The sequence below is a fragment of the Micromys minutus genome, assembly GCF_963924665.1.
Source record: "Micromys minutus genome assembly, chromosome: 16".
Taxonomy (NCBI): Eukaryota; Metazoa; Chordata; class Mammalia; order Rodentia; family Muridae; genus Micromys; species Micromys minutus.
The window spans coordinates 48,402,394-48,430,116 of NC_137985.1; the positions used below are offsets into that span (position 1 = coordinate 48,402,394).

The 27,723-nt window shown below is 43.0% G+C and overlaps 1 protein-coding gene across 1 annotated transcript in view; it reads left to right on the plus strand.

Annotated features, from left to right (window-relative positions):
- Nucleotides 1-27,723, plus strand: part of EDC3 (enhancer of mRNA decapping 3) — a 37,472-nt gene continuing 9,749 nt past the window's right edge. The window contains exons 1-5 of the mRNA XM_080929972.1: nt 1-87; nt 2,336-2,517; nt 4,383-4,702; nt 14,339-14,674; nt 27,346-27,499. Coding sequence (XP_080786098.1) covers nt 2,360-2,517; nt 4,383-4,702; nt 14,339-14,674; nt 27,346-27,499 — 968 coding nt within the window. The 5' untranslated portion in view covers nt 1-87; nt 2,336-2,359. The remainder of the gene's footprint in view (nt 88-2,335; nt 2,518-4,382; nt 4,703-14,338; nt 14,675-27,345; nt 27,500-27,723) is intronic.

The window sequence follows — 27,723 nt, forward strand, 5'->3', positions numbered from 1 at the left end:
TGGGCGTGAAGCTCCCTCGGTGGTGTTTTGGCGAGTGAGGTCATCTTGGTGTGCGTTGCAGCGCAGGTGGGGACAAGCGGCTTGGAGGTGAGCTTGAGGGAGGTCGCGTGTTCGGTGCTCGTTGGCTGGCGCTTCCGGGTGGTCAGCTCGGTTTGCTTTTTAGGCTGCGGGCTTCCAGGCCTTGTAGATCTTTATATTGGCGGGCAGGAACTGCGGGTGTGTGTGTGTGTGTGTGTGTGTGTGTGTGTGTGTGTGTGTTCGTGCGCGCGCGCGCTCTCATGAACAGTGTATGTGTGTGTAAGAACTGTGTGTATGTGCACGCACGTACACTCTCAAGAACAGTGTGTGTGTGTGTGTGTGTGTGTGTGTGTGTACGCGCGCGCGCCCGCCCGCCCACAGGAACTAGTGGGGGTGGGCGTGTGCGCTCGTGTGGAGTACTCATTGAGTTAGGTGTAGCCCAAGGATTCGGGTTGGAGGCGATAACGGCTTGGTCTGTCTCAGGCGAGCTTTGGTTGTCACCGTGACTTCTCAAAGAGCCACTGCTCTTTGCCTTCATTTCCTTTGGCCAGTGAGGTTAATAGCCAGTCGTGCGAGTGCCACGTGGTGGATGGTAACTTGTGATGGGACTGAGATGTGGAAATAGGGATACTGATGCTCTGACAGTGCACACACTTAACTTCCCTCGATGCACTTGATCCGTGGTTTAAGTGTTGGGGTGTGTTGGAGGAGTAGTCCTCATCGACGTTAAGTAGTTGATTTTCAGTGTTGCAGAGCTAAGAGGAACCTTAAGCTTTCCACAATATAAATGACTATCTCTGAGCAGTTTATCTCATCTGGAGTATAAATAATAGACAGGAAAATTGATGCCACCCTGACATAAAATAGGCAAAATCTGACAAAGAATCGAAAAAAACCTGCAGTAGGTGTCTTTGTTTTTGTTGGTTTGTTTTTGAGATAAGAGTTTTTGTGTAGCCTTGGTGTCCTGCAAATTACTCTGTAGACCACGCTGGTCCCAAACTCGTGCCTCTGCTTCCTGAGTGGTGGGTGATAGGATTAAAGGTGTGTGACACCCCCTCTTGGCCAATAGGTGTCTTTTATATAATAGTAATTGATTTAATTTTATATATAGTCATTATTTAAAATTTTTATTTGATTTTTATGTACAAGTGTTTACCTGAATGTGTTCCTGTGCATCATGTGTGTGCAGTGCCCGAGGAGGCCAGATGAGGGCATCAGATTCTCTGGAAATGGAGTCACCAGCATGTGTGTGCCGGGAATGGAACCCGGATCCTCTAGAAGAGTAAGCAGTGTTTTTAACTGCTGAGCCATGTCTCCAGCCCTTTTGTTCAGCTTTTTTTTTTTTTTTTTAAGTTTTGATGGTGGTAAAAATTAAACCTTGCTTGTGAGGTAAATATTGTTCCACTGTTCACTCAAATACTTTTTTTCTGGGCTGGAGAGATGGCTCAGCGGTTAAGAGCACTGACTGATCTTCCAGAGGTCCTGAGTTCAATTCCTAGCAACCACATCGTGGCTCACAACCATCTGTAATGGGATCTGATGCCCTCTTCCGGTGTGTCTGAAGACAGCGACAGTGTACTCATATAAATAAAACAAATCTTAAAAAAAAAAAAAAGCAAACACTTTTTCTCTCTTTTGAAAGACCTTGCACTGTTATTTATAATGTGCACTCTAAATAACTACATGGTCTCTGTTTTTTTTTTTTCTCTGTATCCCTATCTGCCCGGGAACTTGGTCTGTAGACCAGGCTGGCCTCAGACTCATAGTGATCCACCTGCCTCTGCCTCCTGAGTGCTGGAATTAAAGGAGTGTGCCAACACCTGGTATCTACATAGTCTTTGCATTTGTATATCAGTATTGCTTATTAATATGCGTGTTCCTACTGAAGGCTTTTGTTTTTTTAGACAGATTTTCACTGTGTAGTATGGGCTACCTAGAACTCTGGGTAGACCAGCCTGGCTTCAACTTAAAGCCACTTGATTGCCTTCCCCCAGCCTCCCAGCACTGGGAATAAAGGTTTTTTAAGCTGGGTTTGGTGGTATGTACCTTTGACCCCAGCACTCAAGAGGCAGAGGTGCATAAATCTCTGTAAGTTTGAGATCTACATAGTAAGTTCTAGTTCCACCAGCTACATTGTAACTGGTCTCCAAAAAAAATAAAGCAGATATAAAACTGGTGTGTGCAGTTACCCCTCACATCTTACCAAAGATTTATTTATGTGTTTGCCTTCATGGTTTTTCACCTTAGTGGCAGCGTAGTGAGCATCACCGAGAACAGAGCCTGACTAACCCTAACCCTGACTTCCTTCTCTTCACAGTGACTTCACATCTGAGAGCCGGCTATGGATTGGCTAGGCAGTATCGTGTCCATCAACTGTGGAGATAGCCTGGGCGTCTACCAGGGAAGAGTGTCAGCAGTGGATCAGGTCAGCCAGACCATTTCTCTCACTCGGCCCTTCCACAATGGGGTGAAGTGTCTTGTACCAGAAGTCACCTTCCGGTAAGTGTCCTGACCGACATTCTTCAAACGTTGTAGGCTGGGTGCTGGCTTCGCCTGGGCTGTAGAGTAGAAACCGTATGATTTATAATGTACAGTAGTCTTAAATTTGAGCTGAGGTGTTTGAGGCAGTGGTTCTGTGTTGGATTGTATGACAGATGGACAGTATCGAGTATGCAGAAACACACTGGAGTCATTATGGTTTTGAACTCACTTTTCATCATTGTGTGGTCAGGAGTCTTGTCTGTGTTTGTGAGTCCATATGGTGCCTAGCCCACAGTTTAAGCTGGGCCCTAAGGAATCTTGTGTCCTTTTTTTAATGTGCTTTAGTAAGAACTCAGGTCTTTGAAACTCAGTTCCTGAGCTATAGATATTTTGTCCCCTGGTCTTTCCCAGTTAGATAGTCTATAATATAACTGAAATTGAAGACCTACAGCTGAACAAGTTTATTTGAAGGTTTCTTTCTCCAGAGGGCTGGTCATATTGTTGACACCTTTCACCAAAGGTTAGACACTTAAGACTTGGACTGGTGACATGGCTCAGCAAGTGAAAGTACTTGCTAACAAGCCTAGCAGCCTGAGGTCAGGCCCCAGAACCAACTCCAGCACATTGTCCTCTGACTTCCATGTGCACACTGTGACACTCTGTTCCCTTCATTTTTACCACCCCCACGCAGTAAATAAATGTAAAGAATATCTTAACAAATTAAGACTTTTTAATGTGAGTATCTGTCTGCATACGTAACTGTGTACCACATGTGTGCCTGGTCCCTAGGTAGTCCAGAAGAGGGTTGGGTTGCATGGAACTGGAATTACAGACATTTATGTGTCCTGTAGAAGAACAGCCAGCCTTCTTAACCTTTGAACCATCTCTTCAACCCAAGGGAAAATTTTTTTAGAACAGGGTCTCAAAAGTATAGCCTTGGCTGTCCTGAAACCCACTCTGTAGACCAGGCTGCCCTTGGACTCATAGAGATGCCCAGGGTTGAAGAAAACAAAATCTTAAAAAGAAAATTTAAAAATCATATTAAACATTTTCCCCAAATATGAGCTCGAGAGGACAGTTTTAGTAGAGTGTGTGTGTGTGGGGGGGGGGGGATCCCCTCAGGAGCTACCCAGCGCAGAAAAGCCAAAAAGAGATGGAAGAGAATCTGTATCATCCTGGCTGCCTTGTAACTCTTCATGTAAACCACGCTGGCTTCAAAATTGCCATGATCCTGCCTCTGCCTCCCAAACGTAGGGTTCTAGGCAAGAGCTGCAATGCCCTGTTGGTTCCTCCCACCTTCCTGTTGCCATGGAAAAGCCCACTGTGCTTATGATCTGGCCCCCAGTTATCACTTTACCTTTACAATCATTTTTCCTTATGTAATACCATAGAGAACATTTGCAGTTCTTCCTGTGGACAACGTCAGATTTTTTTTTTAGTCTCTGACTCTTTGGCTGACATGTTTTTCTCCCTACTGACCTCTGCATTTGTCTTTGCCAGTGCTCAGACTGAGTTTCTTATAAGTGCAGTGTCTCTGTGTATCTTGCTCGTAATCAGGACTTAGCACATAGGAAGGGCATTGTATATGCCCATTGAAGGAGCAAGTGGGTGGAAGAATTTTAAAAAGCCACTAGCATTCTGGACATCTGAGAAGGCTATAGAGCTGTTATTAACAATGGGTTCTTTCAAGTAGTATATGAGTTGAAAGTTGGTGACTGAGCACGGCCTGTAAATGGTCTGCTCCCTTTCTTAGTTTTTACTTCTGTTAACCCTGAGTTAACACAGTTTTGCAGAGTTCAGCTGATTTCTCTTAACCCCAGTTTCATCCTTACCACTTTCCTATTGCTATTATAATTTTGAGACTTGGACTTTTTGTGTTTCAGGGCAGGTGATATTACAGAATTAAAAATCTTGGAGATACCAGGTCCTGGAGACAACCAACACTTTGGAGACCTTCATCAGACAGAATTAGGCCCTTCTGGTGTTGGGTACCAGATGAGTATCAGTCAGAATGGAACAGGCAAGGTGGTCAAGAAGCCAGCCTCTTCCAGTAGTGCCCCTCAGAGCATCCCTAAGAGGACAGATGTGAAGAGCCAGGATGTTGCCGTGTCTCCTCAGCAGCAGCAGTGTTCAAAGAGTTATGTGGACAGGCACATGGAATCTTTGAGTCAGTCCAAAAGCTTCCGTCGTCGGCACAACTCCTGTAAGTACAGTCAAGTTGCTGTCTTTCATAACCTAGTTTTTCAGGTGGTAAACACTTACCTACTGTTGCTCTTTCTGTGAATCCTTTATTACTCATATAAAGAGGGTACTGGCAGAGTCTCATGGAGATACAGTGTGTTTCTGTCATTCTAGGGCCAGTCCCTCAAGATACCAAGGAAAAGAAAATGGGTTATTAGAGGTACATCCAAGCTTCTTGCCCACTTTGTCACTTTTCTCCCTTCAGGAAAGGTCTCGGATCTGCACCATATTGATGTTTTAAATCTGGTAACTGGTGGTGGTTGTGATGTCTGAATTGACTCTACTTGTATGTGTGCAGGTGTGTGTATGTGGAAGTCAGAGCACAAATTGTGGAAGTTGGTTCTCTCCTTCCATCGTGGATTGACCTCAGGTTGTCAGATAGCAAACGCCTTTACTTTCTGAACAATGTCACCAGCTCCCAGACTGATCATTCACATTTTGTTGTGTGTAATGTCCCCACTAGAGACCACTAAGGAAAGCACTTACTGGTATATATTACTCTCTGGTTTTGTTTGCTAAAAACAGATATAGAACCATAGATGGGTCAGTAAACCTATAATGTTTTTAAACGTGTACTAGAGTAATGTAATTTTGGGACATAACAGATTTGCTTACATCTGTAATCTTCCTTAAATACATATGTATGTTCTTTTAAAAATTACCTCTAGGGAGGCTGGATAGTCAGCCTGTTGGTTAAGAGCACTTGTTTTTGTAGAAGACTCCATTTCAGTTCCCAGCATACAAATGGAGTTTACAACTTTCTGTAACTCTAGTCCCAGGGGAATCTGATACTGTGTTCTGATTTCCAAAGGGACCAAGCAAACGTGGTACATATTATGTATATGTAGGCAAAACACTCATACATATAAAGTAATAAAATAGATAAAATTTTAAAAATTACTTGTAGGGCTGGAGAGAAAGTCAAGAGCATTTTGGCTGTTTTTTCAGAAGACCTGAGTTCAATTCTCAGTACCCAAGTCAAGTAGCTCATAACTGCCTGTAACTACAGCTCCAAAGGTCTTCTGTCTTTTGGATACCTGTATATATGCATAGACAAACAGACACATACATGTAAATAAAAATAAGTATTTAAAAAGTACTTCTAAATGATAAAATATCTCAGGGTTACTATTGTTACAATGTAACACAATGACCAAAGCAACTTGGAAGGAAAGGGTTTATTCTGTGTATACTTCTACATTGTAGTTCATCATTAAGAAAGTCAGGACAGGAACTTATTAAGCAGGGAGGCAGAACCTGATGCAGAGGCCACAAAAAAAAAAAAAAAAAAAAAAAAAAGTGCTACTTACTGGTTTACTCCTCATGGCTTGCTCAGCCTGTCTTCCCATAGAATCCTGGACCACCAGTACAGGGATGACACCACCCGCAATAGGCTGATTCCCATCCCCACTCCCCAGTCAATTACTAACTTAAGAAAATGGGCTATAGGCTTGTCCACAGCCAGATTCTGTGAAGGCATTTTTCCAGTTAAGGTTCCTGTCTCTCAAGGTGACTCCAGCCTGAGTCAGGTTGACTATCCAGCACACTATTCTTACTTTTCTTGTATTTTATATCTAGAAGTAGTTGCATATATATTAGGAATTTTAAGGATGTATTCACTAACACATACAAAACTCAAACTAGAGTCATACTAAAGCCAAGGCATTTCCTGTTAAAAGGCAGAATTTAGAATGAACTATTTTCTAGAGCCTATGTGGGAGAGTTGATTATGAAAGGTTCCAGATGCCACTTACTGTCCTTTTGGCTCCTCATTATTGGTCCCAGTGGCCCTGCCATAAGGTTTTGGAATGCTCCTTCAGTTCCAACTTGTTATGTGCCATTGTTTCAAGCCTAACATTTTAAGTTTTAGAAATGCCTACTCTGGACTGAAGTGATGGCTCAGTAGTTAAGAGAACTTGCTGGTCTCCAGAGGACCTGGCTTCAATTCCCAGTACCCACATGGCAACTCAGAACAATCTCCAGGTTCTGATACTCTCACACAGACAGACACACATGCAAACGAACACCAACACACATAAAGTAGAAATAAATAATTTAAAACAAAACAAGCAAAAACAAGAAGAAATGCCCACTTTAAGTGAAAAAAGCAATAAAAAGGGTATCTAAGGCAATTTAAATTCCTGTAAAGCAACTGCATTAATTAGTGGTGGCCTAAAACAGAAGATGGAAATGCACACAGTAGTACTTGTGTAGCCTAAGAAACATTTAGAATGCTTGGATAGCGGATGACTCAGTCAACTTAGAGTTTAGTCTTTTTTGAATGAAGTAGATATTTTATTCAAGTTGCTCTTGTTTTACCCTAATGTCTTGTCTTAGATCTTATTTAGCATCGATTACATTTAGAAATTACTAATCTTTAACTGACTATGTATTTGTCTATTTATTTTGGGATGTGTGTTTGCGCGTGCGTATGTACAGGTATCCAAGGAAGTGAGAGAAGACATTGGGTCCTTTAGAGCTGGAGTTATATATATAGTAGGTTGTGACCTGCCAGTGTCTTCTAGAAGAGCAGTTTACACTCTTAACCTCTGACCCATCACTTGAGCCATAGCTCAAATAGGAATATTTTTGTTGACAGATACTTTTGATACATACTGGTCAGATATTTTGTAGAAAGTCCCTCAGTTGATATTTTTCTTGTGATTAGACTAGTATATTTTGGGTAGAAAAACACAAAAGGTAAAATACCATTTTATTATATTATATCAAGGATCAGCAATGACTGTAGTTTATGACTTTCTCCCATGACTTTGGTCACCTGACTAAAATAGCACATTGAGTTTCTTTGTAAAATAATTCTAGTGTAGCCTGTATCCAAAGACTGAAACATTACTTTTGGTACAATGTCTCCATAAATTATTCCAAAGTATCAGTACCAGAGACCCCCTACCCTGTGTATTTATACCCTTTTTCTTGAGTCAGGAGCTCACTTTGTAGCCGTTGGCTGGCTAGGAACTCATTATGTAGACAAGGCTGACTTAGAACTCTCAGAGATCTGTGAGTCTCTACCTTCTGAGTGGTGGGATTAAAGGTGTGTGTCAATATACTTGGCTTATTGACTCATTGACAGTAGTAGAGTTTTGACTCATAAGTATTTATTTTGTCCTTGGTTCATTGATTATTTGTGTGTGTGTCTGTTGTGTGCCATGTGCATTTGTGTATGCAGATTGTCCATGTGTGTGGGCTTGTAGAGACCAGAGGTTGACAGTGGGTATTTTCTTCTGTCACACTCTCCACCTTACCTTGGTTTTTGAGACAGTTTCTTGCTCAAGCTGAAGCTTACCAGTTGACCAGACTGGCTGGTCACTGAGCTCCTATGGCTTTTCCTGCCTCTGCTTCCTAATGCTGGGATTTCAGGTGTCTGTCTGTCTGTCTGTGTGGGTATATAGGGATCTAAATTATTAAAGTCCTGATGCTTGCACAATGAAACATCTCCCCAGCCCCTGCTCTGTTATTGTTTGTTGATGTTAGAGATTAAACTCGGGGCATTGATGGTTAGGAATGTGCTGTGTCGTGAGCCATGTCCTTAGCTACTGTGTGCCACTTGGTGCCATATTATTTCAGCTTTGGCTATAGGGACACTTTTTTTTTTTTAATCAAGTCCCATATCCCTGTGACATACTACTGACAAAAGGAAATCGTCTTTCATTTTGTAATAATTCCTTTATGATACTAAAGATAACTTGAAGCTAATCTTGTGCGTTTTCTGCCTTAGCCTGAAATGAATCAGACTCTTCTTTTTTGGTATTAAAGGCCAGTAGGTTTACTCATTGCTAATTACTGTCATCCTCATAACTGACAGCAAAGAAACAGATGTGTCTATATTTATAAATGTGTATAAATATTTATGTCGAGAACCATGTTTACTACGCTAAATGTGAGTCTATACCGACATCTCCAACATTATTTATTCCATTATCTCATTGTGTCTGTTAGTTTGTGAGCTTGACAAAAACTGCAGTCACCCTGCAGGATGGAAACTGTTAAGGAATTGCCTCCATTTAGACATTTTTGTTGAACATTTTCTTGATTAATAATTGATGTAGGAGCACCCAGCCCACGATGGGGGATGCCACTCCTTTGCTGGCCATCCTGGGTTGTATTTCAAAGCAAACTGAGCAAATGATGGAGAGAAAGCCAGTAAGTAGCATTCCTCCATGACCCCTGCTTCATCCAGTTCCTGCCTACAGACCTGCTCTGCTTGAATTCCTTCCTTGACTTTCCTCAATGATGAACTGTGGTTGGGAAACGTAAGCCAAATAATCCTTTCTTCTCCGTGTTATTTTTGGTCATGGTGTTTTTTAGAGCAACAGGAAACAAACTAATACATTCATGGATTAGTTTTTTTAAAGACTTATTTACTTTTATTTATGTGTTTGCTGCATGAATTTTTGTGTACCACATGCTACAGAGGTTCAAAGAGGGTATCAGATCCTTTGGAAGTAGAGCTATGGGCAGTTGTGAGCCTCCACGTGGGTGCTGGCTCTTTAGAGCTGAGAGCCATCTCTTTAAATGGTGCATTATGGATCACTTTTACCTTCTTTCACTTGTTTTAATCTCTATGCCAACAATGAGAAACTTGAAACCTACCTATTTGTCACCTGTTCGCCACTTGGTTCCAGTGTATGTGTAGTGATACAGAATGGACATCACTAATCTGAAGATCTAAAATGTAAAGTGCTCTACAATCTGACACTTGAACAGTGACATGATGCCACAATTGGAAAATTCCTTACCTATTCACATGTCACAGGTTGCCATCAAAATCAAGTGTACTAAAATATTACATAAAACACCTTCAGGCTGTGTGGGAAAGGTATTTATGAATTTTGTGCTCAGTTTTTTTTTTTTTAATCTTATGAATACACTGTCGCTGTTTTCAGACACAGCAGAAGAGGGCATCAGATCCCATTACCGATGGTTGTGAGCCACCATGTGGTTGCTGGGATTTGAACACAAGACCTTTGGAAGAGCAGTCAGTGCTCTTTACTGCTGAGCCATTTCTCCAGCCCTCATCCATGTTGTTGGTTTGTTTCTTATATTCATAACACAGGTGGGTTGCCATTTTTCATTCCATCTTGGGATTCCTCAAACCTACCGAATAATTTGAATATTTGCAAATATAAATGCTTATTACTCTTTTTGCAATAATGTTTTATGGGTTTTTGACAAGTACATGGTCGTGTGTCTGTCATTAAGTTTTCATATAGCATAGTTTCAGTGTCCTAGCCAGGCTCCTGTGCTTCACCTGTTCAGCTGCCCTCCCTTTTCTTCACTTTCTCCTGGTAGTCCTCTAGTTTTCACTTTCCAGAATCTCAGGTCCAATCACACAACATGTTAACTGTTTAAATGGTGTCTTAGGGTTTTATGTGATGAAACACCATGACCAAGAAGTAAGCTGGAAAGAAAAGGATTTACTTGGCTTAGATACTTTCATATTGCTATTCATTATTGAAGGAAGGCAGGACAGGAACTCAAACAGGGCAGGATCCTGGAGGTGGGAGTTGATGCAGAGTCCATGGAAGGATCAACCATCTGGTCCAGGTGAGGGAAATCAGGTCCCCCCTTCCTCTATTGAAGATAGAAATTGGAAAGTATAATTAAATGTTTTAAATGGAAAGTTGTTGGATGTTAACTTGTTACAGTGTGGTTGGGCTTTAATGAACTATTAGATTTGGTAGTCATCTGAGGTTGGAACTTATGTTATCACATTTTTACTAGAAGACCTCTTGACTTTGTATCTCTTTGGATGTGTTTCATCTGTTTGCTAGGCTGGAAAGAACAGGGCTGAAATTTGGTAAATGATCACAATATTTTCAATGTTGACAGGCTTTCTGTCATAAATTCTGAGTCTCAAACCAAAATATTACAGTTTGACTGTCAAGCACCCTTTAGAACCTTAAGTGTAGGACAAAGTTCCCTTTTATACTTTATGCATGGCAGAAGCCAGTTAGTGAATGACACTAGCGTTACACAATTGTGGACTTGTTACAAAATGTTCTGGCCAAAGGGCCTGTGTATCAAAGGCTGGCAGGAAAATGGCACAGGAAAGCCAACTTGTAGTCTTAATGCTTGGTCCTTGTTTGAAAGGTAGGCAAGCCTAGGAAGGACTGTTTATCTTTTCAAGGGAACTTCCTTGTTCTCCTAGTGGCCAGAGGCCAGCCTGCTTAATGCATTGCCAGGTCCATGGGCAGGTTGAGCCAAGTACTGAGCAAGCTTATTCTCCAGGGACTTTCGAGTATTTGTACCAAAGTGTGAGGAACTGGGAGACTGTCAACCGCCCGACTGTCTTACCTGCTTTTTATTAAAAACAAGTCTCCTTATTTCCTAATCATTTTTTTTCCTGACTTGGGATTTATCAGTATTTTCTTGTTAAAAATATTGATGATAGTATTGGAGAAATAGGGAAGTCCTAGTTTAGAGTATAGCTCTTGAGTGGATACTCCTGTGGAGGGAGGAGCACAGGCCACAGATACTTGAAATCTAAACTAACAGCTCTGGGTGCATGTTAAATTTGTAGTTTTCTACAGCTAAGCCAAAAACAGTGTTCAGTGCCAAGAACCTTGAGCGCAAATATGATTCTCTCTCGTGAGCCCCGCTGCCTTTTTGTGGGTCATTTTGTTAGCACACTGAGACGCTGCTCTTGCACCGCCACCCAGGGTTATTTTTTTCGGCTTTGTACTGGGTGACTCAGTAGTACCTCATCGCCTAGTGTGATACTAGTTGAGTGCATACTGTAGTAACTTTGTTGTTGATGTTGACTGATACCACCTTATTAAGTTTCTTTTATTCAGATTTGTACACTCCTATGATAGTCCTAATAGCTATTGATTGACACAGTTTGTTATTATTGCCTGTTGACGCAGCAGTCTTTGTGTTGCTGCCTTCCATAATGTCACCTAACAACCAAACGATTCTTAGAATATGTCCTCATCAGTAAACGACTCAGCCATTGTGATTTAAATACTGACATAGCCAAGTGTGTGGCACATGCACTAGCATTTCCAGGAGGATTGTTGCTCGGCTACATGGCCCAGAGTTTCTAAGGCAAGACTTTGTCTTAAAAAGAAAAAGTCTAGACTTTCTAAGTAGAGAACCCGGGGTTTTTCTCCAGACACCTCAGAAATGATAGTGATTTGCTGGTGTCAAACCTCATAGGAATGCCAGTGTACATCATCAGTGTAGTAAATTCATGAAGTGTCACTTCCTACAGTTTTTACTGAGATGGGAGTAATAAAATGTTTTGTGATATCTTCTGCATCCTGGTGGGTTGTCCTGTTTGGACCTGGGGATGAGCACATCGGCTGTTTCCTCATAGGGAGTTGATAAATATTGGATCAGTGCATTGATTATTTGAGAGATGAACTTTTTGTCCTGTGCTTTCTGCCCTTTAACTACAAATATTACTGATGGCATATTAACTTTATATTTCAACCCTGTTCTCCCATTCTTAATCCAGCTCTGTTTTCTCACCAGAGCCCTGCGCACTTTATACATCTGTGGGCTGGGGAAACATCTCAGTGGGTAAAAGCACTTGTTGTGGAACTTTGAGGACCTAAGTTCAAATATCCAGCACCCAAGGGAAATCTGAGCATGGCTGTCTGTGCCTGTGACCTGTGCAGGTCAGAGATAGGAGCCTAACTCCAGGCTCAGTGAGAGGCCTGTCTGGGGAGTAAGCTGCCATCCTCTTATGCGCATCCACACACACAGACCTGAAAAACCTTTTAAGATTGGAATGCACAGCACATGTTCACTGTGTGTGTGTGATTCTCTGTAGTCAGTATTGCTGTGCACAGTCAGTTCCCAGCACTCGGTTATGCCACTCAGCATGCCCTTAGGGAAAGGTCTGACAGACTGTTGAAAGTGCAATTGTCTACTCTGAATTTTTCTCCTTTTGTAGGGGTTTATAATCTGATCTGTTAATGGTGTCTCAGCTTCTCCTTCCCCTTCATTATGTTCATTGTATTTTATTTTTTCCCCCTCAGAGATCAAAGTCACAGATTCCCTACTACCAAAACCAGCAAAAAATTTCCATACCTACTCATTAGGAAACCATGAGTTAAAGTAGCTTTGCTGGTGTGGGTTAACTTGTCAGCTGTTCATTAACTGCCTAGAAGCTGTGCAGTGGGCATTTTGCCTGATGGAGATAGAACACTATATGGTCTTGGTTTTTGTTTTGTTCTTTAAAAACAAGATCTTGTGATCCTGAGTCCTGCCTCCCTCTCAATGTGGGGATTACAGGTGTGCCCACCATTTGTGGGGCCAGGGATTGAAGCCAAGTATTAATGCACACAGGGCAAGCACTCTGCTAGCTGGGCTTCAACCCCATCCCATTCAGCCCCATTCTCTAACTCTGTATGTACATTAAGTATGTACATTATGTTTGTGTGGTTATATGTATGTGTGCATGCCAGTACACATCCACATGTGCACGAACTGCCAGAGGTTAACACTGGGTGCCTGCTTTCATCCCTTTCCTTGGTCTTTGAGACAGAATCTCTCTCACTGAACCTGGGACTTACCAGTCTGCCTACGCTAATTAGCTTACCATAGCTCTAGGGTCCATTAGTTACAGATGTGTTTGCCTTGCATCCAGCTTTTATATCTGTACTAGGGGTCCAAGCTCAGGCTGTCACGGTTGCTCTGCGAATACTTTAATGATTGCTGCTTCCTCAGCCCTTAGATTATGTAACACATTGATGTCAAACTAGTAAAAAGGTCTTGGCCCATTGAAGGATTGTGAAAAGGGAGCATTGCAGTTGAGCTGAAATGATGTGTAGGTGTAATTTATAAAAGATAATTCTTGGTCCTCTGCAAATGGTTGGTTTGGAGAAATTTATGGGACTTTCTCTGAGAGAAGCATTAATTGACATATAGCAGCCAAGTAGAGTGTAAGAGACAAGGTGGTTGGGTGCTGCAGTGTTGATGTTTGCTGTGTGCTTGTCTTGTCTTTGATGTTTAGAAAATGCTTATATAGAGGAGATAAAGGGCTGAGAAAACGAGGATGGAAAGACCTTTCAGACTACGTGGATCTGTTGTCTGGAATCTTGCCTGCAGTGGTCTTGCCTCAGGGTAAATTAAGTCAGAAAGAACCTCGGTGGCTCTGCCGAGAATAGGAGCTGAACAGTGTCTTCCTGTGGACTTCATTCTTGTACCTGGTGGCAGCTGCCCTGACCTGAAGATAGGCTGCTCTTGCCATTCCAGTTCTTATTTGATAAGCTTCTGCTGCTTTGTATTATGGTGCAAGCCTGTGATCCAAGCTGTTTGGGAATTCAGGGCCAGCTTGGAGGATTTATTGATAACCTCAGTAAACAAAACTTCTGTCATCATCTCTTCCCTTATGAAAGGCAGCACTGATTAAAGTTTTCAGGACTACTGTCTTTTTCATGTTCAGTTATTTGGGTGGTTTCTCAGATTGATTATTCCACGTGAGATTTGTGTGCTTGTCTTTTTTACTACTAATGTGATGTAGAAATACCCTGCCTTTCCCTTTGACTCTGCTCTCTCAGATACTAACATCTTCATTGACATTGCACATTGGCACACTGATTTTGTTCTTTATTCTCCTCCACCCCAGGGTCATCTAGTAGCAGACACCCAAACCAGGCAACCCCAAAGAAAAGTGGTTTAAAAAATGGCCAAATGAAGAATAAAGATGATGAGTGCTTTGGAGATGATATTGAGGAGATCCCAGACACAGATTTTGACTTTGAGGGAAACCTGGCCCTTTTTGACAAGGCAGCTGTGTTTGAGGAGATCGACACTTATGAGAGGAGAAGCGGCACCCGTTCTCGGGGTGTCCCAAATGAACGGCCGGCTAGATACCGCCATGATGAAAACATCCTGGAATCGGAGCCGATTGTGTACCGTAGGATCACAGTTCCACACAGCGTGAGCAAGGAGTTCTGCACAGGTGAGTCATGCTGAGTCCTACTGCAGGCTGCTTAAAACAGAAAAACCCAGTTGTGTGGAAGTTGTCATCTTGCATCAGAAATTAGTGATTTAGCTGTTGATACAGTGCTGTTGTTTACTGAGCTATGGCGCGCGCGTGCGGGGGGGGGGGGGTGGTAATTTCAATACTTGTCCCTTTGTGTCCTAGATCTGGCAGATACAGTGTTCATTTGACCTTTCCTTTGGTCTGGTCTCCCTGATAGCTATCTATATATTTCAGAAATATAGCTTTGTTTTTGCTAGTTTTTGGCTGATACAAGAAAGAATTGGAGATGGGTAAAATCCATGTATTAAAATTTCATTAGTTTGACTTGCTACCCTTATCTGGTTTGGTCACTGAGAGTTTAGGTGGCTAAGGTTCTCACCTAACAAAGTAGTCCCTTTGTACTTATAAAAGCCACTATATTATAGTGTAATTCTTTAGCCTCAGGGATTTTCTTTTAGATTGACCTACTTTTTAATTTTATTTGTACGGGCATTTTGCTTGCATGTCTATATGAATGTGCAGTGCCCTGGGAGCCCAGAAGAGGGCACCGGAGTTCCCTGGACTGGAATTTCAGTCAGTTTTGAGCAGCCATGTAAGTGCTGGGAACACAGCATAGTCTTCTAGAAGAGCCCTACCTCAGCTAGTTTGAAGGGTTTGTTTTGTTTTAGACAGGGTTTATTATGTAGTCCTGGCTGGCCTGGAATGTCCCAGAGATCCATCTACCTCTGCCTCCCAAGTACTGGAACTGGAGGAATCTGTATCGCATACAGCTGTTCTGTTTTCTATTTTTATTTTCATTTTTTAAAAAAGATTTATTTTATGTATATGGATGTTTTATCTGTACATCTATCTGCACACCAGAAGAGGCCATCTGATTGCCCAGGACCTCAGTTATAGATGGTTGTGAGCTACCATGTAGGTGCTGGGAATTGAACTCAGGACATCTGAAAGAGCAGCTAGTATTCTTAATATTGAAGCCATCTCTCCAGTTTCTGACTTTTTTTTAAAGTCAGAAACTTTGTCTTAGTCACTGTTCTATTGCTATGAAGAAACAGGACAAAGGCAGTTCTGATGAAGGAAACATTTAATTGGGGGCTTACAGTTTCAGAGGCTTATTATCATAGTGCCCGAGAGCATAGCTGCAGGTGGGTGTGGTGCTGGAGAAGTAGCTGAGAGCTACATCCTGATCCACAAGCAGGAGGATGAGGTGCTGGGAAGGGGCGGGGGGGGGGGGGGGGGGGGGACAGGAGCTCACCTGGTTCTGGTATAGGCCTCTGAAACCTCAAAGCTCACCCCCAGGACCACACTAACAAGGCTACAGCTGCTAATCCTTTTAATTCTTTCAAATAGTGCTACTCCCTGGTGACTAGACTTTCAAATATAGGAACCTGTGGGGACCATTCTCATTCAAATTACCACAACTTGTCTTCAATCTATGACCTTGAAGCCCAGATGAAAGTAGCTGGCTGCCTTATCAGTACCCTTCTCCCCAAACCACATATTAACCAGATTTGTTAGAATACAGCATACAGATCATTGTTGCATGATCCTAAGAACCAAAGGGAAACCATAATTGTTTACTAGATAGGAAAGAAAATGAGTATGTTTCCATTTTGGTTTGAAGAATACAGAGGCCTTAATTGTGAGTACTCACAGGAAGAAATGTGTAGACACCCAGATTGCATTTGGAGGAATTTCTAACAAGGCTATGAGATGACAGCTTGTGCCCCCTGTGACGGATAGGCAGACTGCCAGGCTAGGCTGCAGTTGTTTCAGCTTTCCACTGGTAGACCCTGGTAGGCATGCCTCTTTACAGAGGAAACTTTCTTAAGTCTCAGTGTGACTGCTGAACTCCATCAGGTTTTAAAGCTACTTGTGAAAGGACAGGTAGCCTTGCTCAGGTTTCGCCGCCCCCCCCTTCTCTCCTTCCCTCTTCTCTTTCTTTCTTTCCCTCTTTTCTTTCGTTTTTTTTGTTTGTTTGTTTGTTTGTTTGTTTTGTTTTGTTTTTTTGAGACAGGGTTTCTCTGTGTAGCCCTGGCTGTCCTAGAACTCACTACATAGATAAAGCTGGCCTCCAACTCACAGAGATTCACCTCTGCTTCCCAAATGCTGGGATTAAAGGTATGCACCTCCACTGTCCTGACTAGTTACCTACTAGGCACACTCCCTGACCTATGACTGCTCTTTGTGCTGCAGCTCTCTGTGCTGCCATCCCTGTGGTGCTGCAGAGCAGGGTTGGATTATGAAGTATGTGGTTTCATGGAATTATTTAGACCAAAGGAATGCCTGAGCTTGGGAAGTTATGGTCTGCCTTGTAGTTAAGTGACTACGAAGGTAAGAGTCCACAATAAGAATGAGGAGAACATTTTAAATCCTTAAGGATCCAAGAAGACATTTCCTGAAGAGACCAAACTGGTGCTCATTTTTCCCATCAGACACTGCACCTCTCCAGCTCTGTATTCATACATCTTCTATTCTAATGACAGGAATAGAAAATGCAATCCTCATAAAATTATTTTCCACGAAACTATATGCCACATGTGCTGGTTCTTGACCAGGAACTCAGGGATAGCAGCTTGTGCTGTGTACTGACTGGTAAGTGCATTCTCCTCGTGTGTGACAGTAGGGCACAGGAAGCCCAGCATTCTCTTAGTGTGTGACAGTAGGGCACAGAAAGCCCAGTAGCCTCTTGCCACCTGGTTTTTCCTGGTTTCCCTGACAATAGTTAGTAGAAACTAATTCCCTTTGTCATATTAGAAATAGAGCAACAGTTGTCTCACTGAGCAGCTTCTGCTACAGGTAAAAGCCTTTCTTCAAAGCTCAGTCTTCAACAGGTTTTTACTGAGCAGTATTCAAAGTGGAGAGCTGCACTCCCTTCAGTTCCACCATCTGTCCAGGATATTTGGAGAAATGATCTACTTTATATACCTTTTTCTCTTGTGTATGAGGACAAGTTAAGAAGGGAAGCCTATAGTATAAGTGAAATCTGATTAATGGCAAACAGATTGCAGTCTCTAAAAAGTGCGGTCTCAGAAAAGGACCAGTCTGATCAGTATTCCAGGAATGGCCTGGAGAACCCTCAGGTGTAGCCTTGTAGCATTCATGTTTTGAACACTGGATGCTTTCATTTTTGCTAATACCTAGAGTAGTGGAAAAAGCAACATGCTGATCACCTATTTGGTGCTAGCTTGGGTTTTAGAATTCTTAACAGCTTGCTGCAGCTGTCCTGCATATTCATGCTAAGCAGTGTCAATAGCACATGAGCAAGTATTTGGTAATTGGACATACTCCCCTTGACAATATTCTCTGCCAGCAAAGAAAGAGGGAGGGAGGGACACACACACACACACACACACACACACACACACACACACGGGAGGGGATAGGGGGAGCGAGCGCATGCACACAAGTGTAAATGCAAGTGTGAGCATGCCTGGGTGTGCATGGACACATGCTTATTACAATAGGTCAATAGACTGGGAAAATACATTCAGGATCAACTAAATTTAGGTCCTTGTTTAACCCATATTTCTATGGAAAGTCCCCTTTGGTTCTTTCTCAAGGCTATTGTTTCTACTGGGACAGATTGTAAGACAGTCTAACTTGACCTACCTCATAATATAATAATGTTCAGCAGTTATGCCCAAATGGGTCAGGGTATCTCTGGATCCAGACTTACAAGTTGAAAATCTGTAGAAAACAAATTGTTAGTATATGTGTATGTGAATATACTAGCTATAGTGAAGAAGTTCCCAGAGAATACTGCTTAGGGGTAGTAGGGTTCCAGAGGAGAGTTTTTGCAAAATATATTCTGAAATGCATACTTGGGACAAGTTGGGTCTGACAGAACACTGTTGCTTGGGTTGGGACAATTGCTCAGTCAGTAGAATGCTTTCTTTACAAGCGTGGGAATCTAATCTGAGTTTGGCTGCACAATGCTTACATACAGAACTGTGTGTGGCAGTACATGCCTGTAATCCTAGAGTTCGGTACATGGAGACAGGAGGATGGATTCCGAGAGCTTTCTGGCCAGCCAGTATGTCAGGGTCTATTTTAGATGTGGTTTTAAAAAGTAAGAGTGGGAACTGGAGAGATGGCTCTGTGGTTAAAGGCACTGGCTGCTCTTCCACAGGTCCCGAGTTCAATACCCAGCAACTACATGGTGGTTCTCAACTATCTATAATGGAATCTGATGCCCTCTCCTGGTGTGTCTGAAGACAGCTACAGTGTACTCATATAAATAAAATCAATACATATTAAAAAATAAATGAAAACAATACATTTTTTAAAAAGAGTGACCGGATGGTGGTGCCTCTGGCCTTGATGTGCACCATAAAAGCACACAAACACAGGAGAGACTTGTGCTTATTATTAGTAACTGCTTTATTCCCAGCACTTGGTAGGCAGAGGCAGGCAGGTCCCTGAGTTTGAAGCTAACCTGGTCCACAGAGCAAGTTCCAGGACAGGCAGGGAGGGTACACAGAGAACCCTGTCTCACAAAACCAAAGGAACAACAACAAAAGGATATAGTAGGAAGAGCTGGGGTACAGCTTGGCAGTCAGGAGCTCGATTTGCATGCTCAAGACCCTTGGCTCAGTCCTCAGCGTGGGAATAGGAGTGGGGAGTCACAGGAGATGGAAAGACACCCTGAATGCCCAGAGCACAAGGAGGATGCGGATAGTAAGAGCACTAGGTGTTAAAAGGCAGGCAAGCTTCAGGTGGGTTGTGAACAGAACAGAAGCTCTTGGGCAGGATTTTCTAGGCTGAGAAGAGGATGTTTATTGGTAATGAGGCAGGTACTGGTGACTCTAGTAAGCAAAAGGCTTGAGGGGTTGGGCAGTAGCTGGTTTGGTTGAGGGTAGAATTTGTAGGGTGACTAGAAGGCAATAGAAACATCTTTGGACCAGAACACAGAGGCCCTTGTATAGCTTTGCCAGCTTTGTCCTGCTTCTGGGGAACAACTAAAGGATGTCATTTTAATTAAAAAAAATGTTTTTACACATACATGCTATAGTGCACATGTGGGGTCAGAGGACAACTTGGAGATGACAGTTCTTCTCTTCTAGCATGAGTCCCTGGTGTGTAAGTCTTGGTAGCAAGTGCCTTTCTCCTTTATCTTACCAGACCAGCTGAAGGATTTTAGATCAGAGCATTATATGATCCCAGTCTTACTGGCTTTATGGTAAGATTTAGCACAGAATGAGAGGAACAGAAAGAAGACACTGGAGCAGGAGCAGTTTGACATTCAGGATGAAACTGCTATATCAGAATTTTGGACCATCAAGTGTAAATACAAGATGAGAAAGATATGACAGGAGAATTTAATACAGCGTGATAATTGAACACCATTAGCTGTTGAATAAGCCAGAGGATCGAGAGGACTGGATGTGCAGTGAAGGAGGAGCGGATATAGGAGTGTGGCTGCACTTAGGTTACTTGACTGCAGAGGGCTGTGTATGGTTTTGTCATCTGAGCCCCCACACCTCTTCTGTGATGCTTTGCAGTTGAGCCCAGAGAAAGAAAAAGGTAGAGGTTCCACTCTGAAGGATATAGAGCTGAGAAAGTAGTTTCAGGAATAAGGATCTTGAGTTCTAAGGCCAATAGGAAGCTACTGAGCTTGTGTTCTTTACAGTAGACTGGGGTGGTCATTGTCAAATCAAGTAGACTAAAAAGCAACCTGCACAATTCTGAGTTCCTCTTGGTTACTCAGTAAATATTTGAGTTTTAATGTAGTTGCAAAGGCTGCCTCAGTAAGATTATGTCGGTCTCCTGCTCCACTGCTTTAACTGCTGAGCCATCTCTTCACTCTGACGGGGAGACTTAACCAACCTCCACAGTTTATTTTCTGCTGTATAGCCCTCTTCTAAAAGGACAGATAGGGCTATTGGGCGCCAGTGGTGGAGGCATTGACTCTTGGCAATTATCCTGTCAGCTTTATTGAAGGGTTCTTCTCTAACACTACTCTGTGTCTTCTGAGATGAAGAAAGCAGCCAAAAACACACTAATATGCTTATTTTACAAAGGATCCAGTCTCAAATTTGAGTTAAGCTCTCTGGTTTTAGTTCAGACTAATTTCTCCTGACCTCAGGGCTCTTCTTTGACCTCTGGATAGTTGGTCTGTTTTTGCTGTCTTGTGTTTCTTCTCAACCCTGGCAAGCTGAGTCTTGGTTTGTCTTGATGGGATGTCCTCTTCTCAAGGACAGGTTTGATTCATCATTTCTATCTGGAAGTTGTCTTCCATAGTTGGTATTTCATTCTGCCTCTGAGCTCTGGGAATTTACTCTTGTTACTAAGTGTCTTTTAAGAACCTTCTAGCATTTCTAAGGCTAACAATATTTATCTCAAGAATAGGTATTTAGTCCCAGGACTTGGAAGGCTAAGGCAGGAAACTGCCTTAGGTTCCAGGCCAGCTTAGGCTCCACAGTGGATTCCAGGCCAGCCTGAGCTACAGAGTTAAACCTTATTTCAAACAAACCAATTATCAAGGAAATCTGTTGTACATGAATATATATGCTCAGGAATAATTCTGGAAGACATTTGGGATTTTGAAGATGCTGCTGAAGATGATTACCCTGAGGAATGTGGAGCTTTTTCTCAGCAGCTGTTGGGCTCCTGAGGAAACTACTTCTATCCTAGAATTAAGTGTCCACTTCAGTGGGCACTGTTTTACATCACATGCCTTCTTAGACCACTGGCCCCACACACTTGGTGAATTCCTAGTCTCCCCATGAACCTGAAGACTCAAATTAGAATCTAGCTGCACCAAACCATTATACCTCTACCCCAAATACATATATTCTGTGAGATATTATTACTCTGTACAATCAAACTACAGGATTGCTCTCAGAAATTTCTAAATTGATACAAAAATATTGCCTAAAGTACATTACATTATACAAAGCTTTGCAGCTGTTTCTAAAATGTTCTTTATTTTCAGGTTTCAGGAAGACATTTTTTGTTATTTGGCTTTTTGAGACTGGGTTTCATTGTGTATCCTCCTTTTGCCAAGAATTGCAAAAATCTTGCTTTAGCCTCCTGAAGCCACTGTACAGACATACACCACCGTGCCTGGCCTCTCGTACTTACTTTAAATTACTATTCTTGGGACGGGGCATGGCGGTACACACCTTTAATATGGTAGAGGTTGGGAGGGCCAGTGCTTGCCACAGTGAGCAGAGTGGTCAGAAGACAACCTTTATGTGGGTTCCAGGGATTGAACTCTGATCATCAGGCTTTTGTAGCAAGTGCCTTTTATTCTCTGAGCCATCATGCCACCCCTCCAGTAATGCTTCTTGTTTTTATTTTGGGACAGTTTCTCATTACAGAGTCCAGGCTGGCCTGGAACTACCTCTGCTTCCTGAGTGCTGGGATAGAGTCTTACACCAGCACGCTCAATTCAGGGTTTTTATAGCTGTGTTCCAGTTCACCTTTCCTGTATATAGTCACTTGTCGGGTTCCTTTTGCTTCCTAAAGTCTAGATCAATTTCCATAATGTTGTTATCTTTGTTTGGTTGGTTTCTTATTTGTTTTTGTTTTTGAAACAGGGTCTCACTATGTAGCTCCCCAGCTGGCCTAGAACTTGCTGTGTAGCCCTAGCTTGCCTTGAATTCACAGAGATCTGTGTGTCCTTGCCTCCTGAATGCTAGGACTAAAGGCATGTCCCAACATCCTTGGCTAATGTTTGTCATCTTTTGTGATACTCATACTTGTGAATAGTCTAGGTCAGTGATGAGCAGGGTCTTATCTTTCTCAAGGTGTCACATTAGGAGTTCTCATGTAAATCTATCCTGTAACCAGGCCTTGGTAGGTCATTTGGTAAGGTATTGTCCCTCTGACCTTTTCATTTTAGTGGTTTTTGTCTTTTGATTTAATGATTTAATTTATCCTTTGACAATTTCACATATCCATACATCAATCAAACCACTCCAGTGCTGACTTTCTTTTCCCCCAGTGCTGACTCTTGCATGCTCTCTGGCCTTCTCTTGTGCAAGTAACTACGATTGCAGTGAGTTTTTAAGTACAAAAGCCATGCCATATACAGAAGATGGCATTTCTCAGCATCCTCCCCATCCCCTGGCTCTGACATTCTTTCTGCCTCTTTCCCCAGGATGTGGCCTGAGCCTTGGGGCCTTGATGCACATGTCTGGTTTAGGGGTGAACACTCACTCAGCACGCTGACCAGCTGTGAGCCTCTGCACTAACTACTGCCCACTGTGGAGGGTGTTCTGTGGTCAAGGTATCGAGGTGTACTAACATAGGGGAATAAACATAAATAGATAGAAGGCAACTTGACAGTGTATCCATTTAGTAAATTATCAATAGTGGGGTCCCCCTAGGGCTTAGGGCCTTCAGCTGTAAATCAGGTTTATAATACCAAGCGTGATTTCTCATCTGTGGAGCAGGCCTCAGATCCCTGCTGAGGATCTGAGTTGGTTACCCCATAACCCCTATGCCACTATTAAATTAATCGGCACATCTTGCCTGGCAGGTGGGTATTGTAGCATTCCAGCAGTGGGTTTGACCTCCATGTTTGTTGAACATGACATGGTACCACATTAAGATATACAACTTTTATGTTCAATGTATTAGTTAAAAGTAAAAATGACTGGTCTGAGCAGAGCAGCCATGGTACAAACTTTTAATCCCAGGACTTGGGAAGGCAGATCTTTGTGACTTTGAGGCCAGCCTGGTCTTCAGAATGAGCTTCAAGACAGCCAGGGCTACCCAGAGAAACCCTGTCTCAGGAAAAAAAAATTACTGGCCTGATGTCTGACCACTTGATTTTGATCCTCAGAACTACACAATGGTAAGAAAGGACTGACTCCCACAGGTTTTCTTTACACTTCTACACATATACCGTGGCATACATGCACAAATAAGTAAATAAATAAAATATTTCAAAGTAAAAGTTAGGAAGATTCTAATACTAGGAGAGGGAAGCTAAGAGTCCCGGAGGGGACTGTTGGGATAGAGACTAGAAGTGGGCAAGGTGTCTGGGCCTGATAGAGGTGGTGTCTGAAGTAGAGGTTATAAGACAGGTGCAGCCAGAACGAAGGCTTCCTGTGCCAGGATAGCGCTTGTTATAGTATTAGGCTTCTCTTATCAATCCCTTTTGGTGCCACATAGCATTTGTGGTAGCTTTAATACAGATCTGCAGGGGCTGCCTGTACATTGCTAGTCTGAAGATGCTAATTTGCAGGTGGTTTTGAAACATAAAAGGAAGACATGCTCACCCCCCAGTTTTGGGATTGCCACAGAGTAAACTCAGGTCAGAGATGCAGGGCCCAGAACCTTTCTCACTAAAGGTTTTCTCACTTTATGTAAAGATTGCATTACACTGAGAGGCACTTGGTTGTACGAGTCAGTTAGGCAGAAGAAGGGCTAGACCTGGACGGGTGGAGGGGAAGCTTGGATGGAGCACTGCCAGACTGGAGCGTGGAGATCATCAGGACATGTGTATCTGTAAGGAGACACAACCTGCAGTGGTGTGGACGGGAAGGTGGGGTGCATGAGTGACAGCACGGGAGGGGGCAGGCACACCCAGGAGGCAGTCCAGCTCAGTGGAAGTGAGCAGTGCAGAGGAGCCTGGCCCGTGCAGTGTGTGCTTGAGTTGTTTTTCTTGATACCTAGAGGTTTATTGGGAGCCTTACAAAGCTGTGCTTGTCATGAGCTGGATACAGTTACCTTTCCCTTTCCTCAGTCCAGCTATAAAATACATATAATATTCAGAGAAACCTAGCAACTGATTTGACTGCCTTGATTTGAAAACAATACAGATCCACCTTCCAACCCAAACATAATTGGGCTTGGCCCATGTTCAGATTGCTAGTGTTATTGTTCACAGTAGACACGCTATACTCTTGCTTCCTTTCCTTTGGGGCTTATTTTATTCCTCCTGCCTGTTTCTGATAAGCCTGTCTAGCTTCTTGAACTTTATAAATGTTTAAAAGGAACATTTTGTGATTCTATTATGTTCCTTTTGAAAAAGCAAACAGCAGGCTCCAGTAAGGTCCCCAGCATAGGTCTGCAGGCAGAGAGGATTCCAGCCCACCTTGCTCTAGCTTGTCAAATTATGCCAGCCCATCATCACAGAACAGGAGGAGATGGTAGGAGAGACTCTGTTCCTAGCTGGAGTAGCACCTAGCCAGGGAGGAAGCTGCTTGTTTCCCCTTATCCCCGGAGTTTCATTCATATTCTCTAGTACTGGGAAAGAGCACCACTGCAAATGAATCTGCTTGTGCGCAGAAAGCTTCTGTCTGCACAGCACAGGAGCTGGCTTGGGGCTTGACTCGGCGTAGCAGGCACCCATTTTACAGCAGCAGTGCTTGTTCAGTAACCAGCGAAGGGGTGTAGACAGAGTGAAGGCTCTGCTTTGCATGATTTTGCAGGTGAAGAGGTCTTTGGGGTAGCTCAATGTGTAACTGGTTGGACAGGACAGCTTAGGAGCCTTGAAAGTTCAGCCTTTTCACTGCTGTCAAGGCCTCCTAATTAGTTCTCATAATAGGTGCCTGTCTAGAGCAGACCATAAAAAAATGGCTGTTTTAATCAGCTCTTGACATGTAAGGTCAGGCTGCACGTTCAGCCTTGGCACCTGGGACACCAGTTACTTACCTTTTAGAAGGGTAGGTAGAGAGACACTTGTTTTTAATGGCACTGTTTGTCACCTTTGCGCCTAACAAAAACAGGAGTCAGACAGGCAGAAGCACTCAGCTCACATTTATTTTGACAAATGTTAGGCATTTTCATTATGTCTTCCTTACATAAAGTTGTATTATTCTGCCTTACTTGAGAAGGCACAGGCCTAAAAATGCCTTAGAATTGGGCTTTCCGCTTGGTTCCTTTTGCAAAACCCCACAGCCAATACCCTCCTTGAGTCTGGTTTTGGCATTCTAACATCCAAGACTAGATTCGTAATAGAAGTAAAAGAAATGTCTCTAGAAATGACCAGTAGGCAGGCAGACTTTTCTAAATAAAATGCTGGAGCAATGGGATGGTGATCATAAATAATGTGAGGTTTGTGTCTACACCTTTGTTGGTGAGGCAATGCCTATGTTAAAGACAGAAATGCAACAAGCTAACAAACAAGCTCAGTGAATCATGACTATAGGAGAATCTCTATCCTACTTGAAGGAGCTAAGGATTTGGGATTTAAAATGTCAGACACAGATAATATGTAATCCTCTGATGACTTGCTGGAGCCTGTTTTGTTGTTGTTTGTGGTTCTTAAATGTGTACAGGTGTTTTGCCTGCATGTGTGACTGTTCCATATACATGAGTGCCCACAGAAGCCAGAAGGTGTCAGATTCCCTGGAACTGGAGTTATGGATGGTTGTGAGCTGCTGGGACACCAACCTGGATCTTCTGAAAGAGTTGCCAGTGCTTTTAGCCTCTGAGCCATGTCTCCAGCCCAGAGCCCATACTCGTTTCCTTAGACAGGGAAACTAAAAGGTCTCATTGGCAGTAGATCTGCTCTTCTGGGCCATTGCATTTGTAAGATGACATTGTTATTTTGGCAGAGCAAGACCTTTGTTCTTAAGGGAAGGGCTTCAGATCCTAAGTTTTTACTTTGGTGTTGTTCTTTGCTTGGCTCCCTGACCTCTAAGATGTTACTGGTCTGCAGATGCTGATATATGTGAGGTACACCACATAAACTACCAGGTATACTAGCTGCCAGACAGAACTCTGAAAATTTTGTTTCTGGTGAATGACGGGAAAAAAAAGTTAAATAGCTTGACAGTTGTTTTGCTGTAGTCTTTCTTGATGGCCAGAAGGTGGGGCAGTATGCATAGGGAGAAAGTGACATGCTATTTGAGAACAAAAAGTTACTGGCTGAATTTCTTAAGAGGAAGAACTAACTGGAAGAGAGAAATAAGAGGAAGCAGAGAGCAAATGAGTGGGACTTGCTACCAAGAAATTGATGAGAATAGCAGTGTTTAAAGGGTCAGGACTAATTAGTATCTGTTCCGCTTCTTAGGACCGAGGAGCAGCCTGTTCATGAAGAAAACTCTAAAGTCCAAGGTGACTTTTCCCCCTTTAGGACAGTGTGTTGTTTTGTTGTGGTGGGATGATTGTGGCCTAAGAACAAGTTCCTCCCTGCTTATAGAGCAGTATCTCTTGACCACCCTAGCACTGCCACCCCAATACACCCCAATACACCCCAATACACCCTTGACCTCAGGGAGGAGGCTTGGTCTCTACACAGCCCTGGCTGTCCTGGACTCCTATGCAGACCAGGCTTACTTCAAGCTCACAGACATCGGACTGGCTCTGCCTTCAGAATGCTGAAATTAAAGGCATACTTCAACCTCCTCGGAATGGCTCTTTCTTACAAAGTTGGCATTTGGCCTAGAATAAAGCTCATCGATAGTTTTTGCTGAGCTTATGCAAAGTTCTGGGTTCAGTCTCAACATTGAGTAAACTGGGCATGCATGTGCTTATTTGTAGTTCCAGCACTGAAAAGGTGTCTACAGGAGACTTGTAGTTCAAAGCCATCGATGGCTACATAATAACTTTATGCCTGGGCTACATGAGAAGTCCTGTCTCAAAAAAGAAAAAAAAAGTTGGTCTTTGCAGAATCTGTGTAGAATGTTTTAGATCCGATTTCTTACAGTGATTTCCCCTTGCTCCTTGCCTCTCTTTTACCACAGACTCTGGCCTGGTAGTCCCCAGTGTTTCCTATGAGCTACATAAAAAACTGTTGTCTGTGGCTGAGAAGCATGGGCTGACCTTAGAGCGGAGACTTGAGATGACTGGTGTGTGTGCCAGTCAGATGGCGCTGACTCTCCTTGGAGGACCCAACAGGTGAGTGGTTCTAGACTGGCAGTGCCGAATGTGGGGTGGCATTGCCCTGATGGGTCAGCTCACACACCTCACACACACATAGGAGCTACTGCCAGGCGGTCACTGCTGTCCCCGTGAGCCTCTTATTCTGCCAGTCTTCTTTATTTGCCCTTTCTCTTACCAGTCTCCTGGAAGTCCTTACTGTTGTTTGCTGTCAGCAACTGTCTTGTCTTTGGAGATCCATG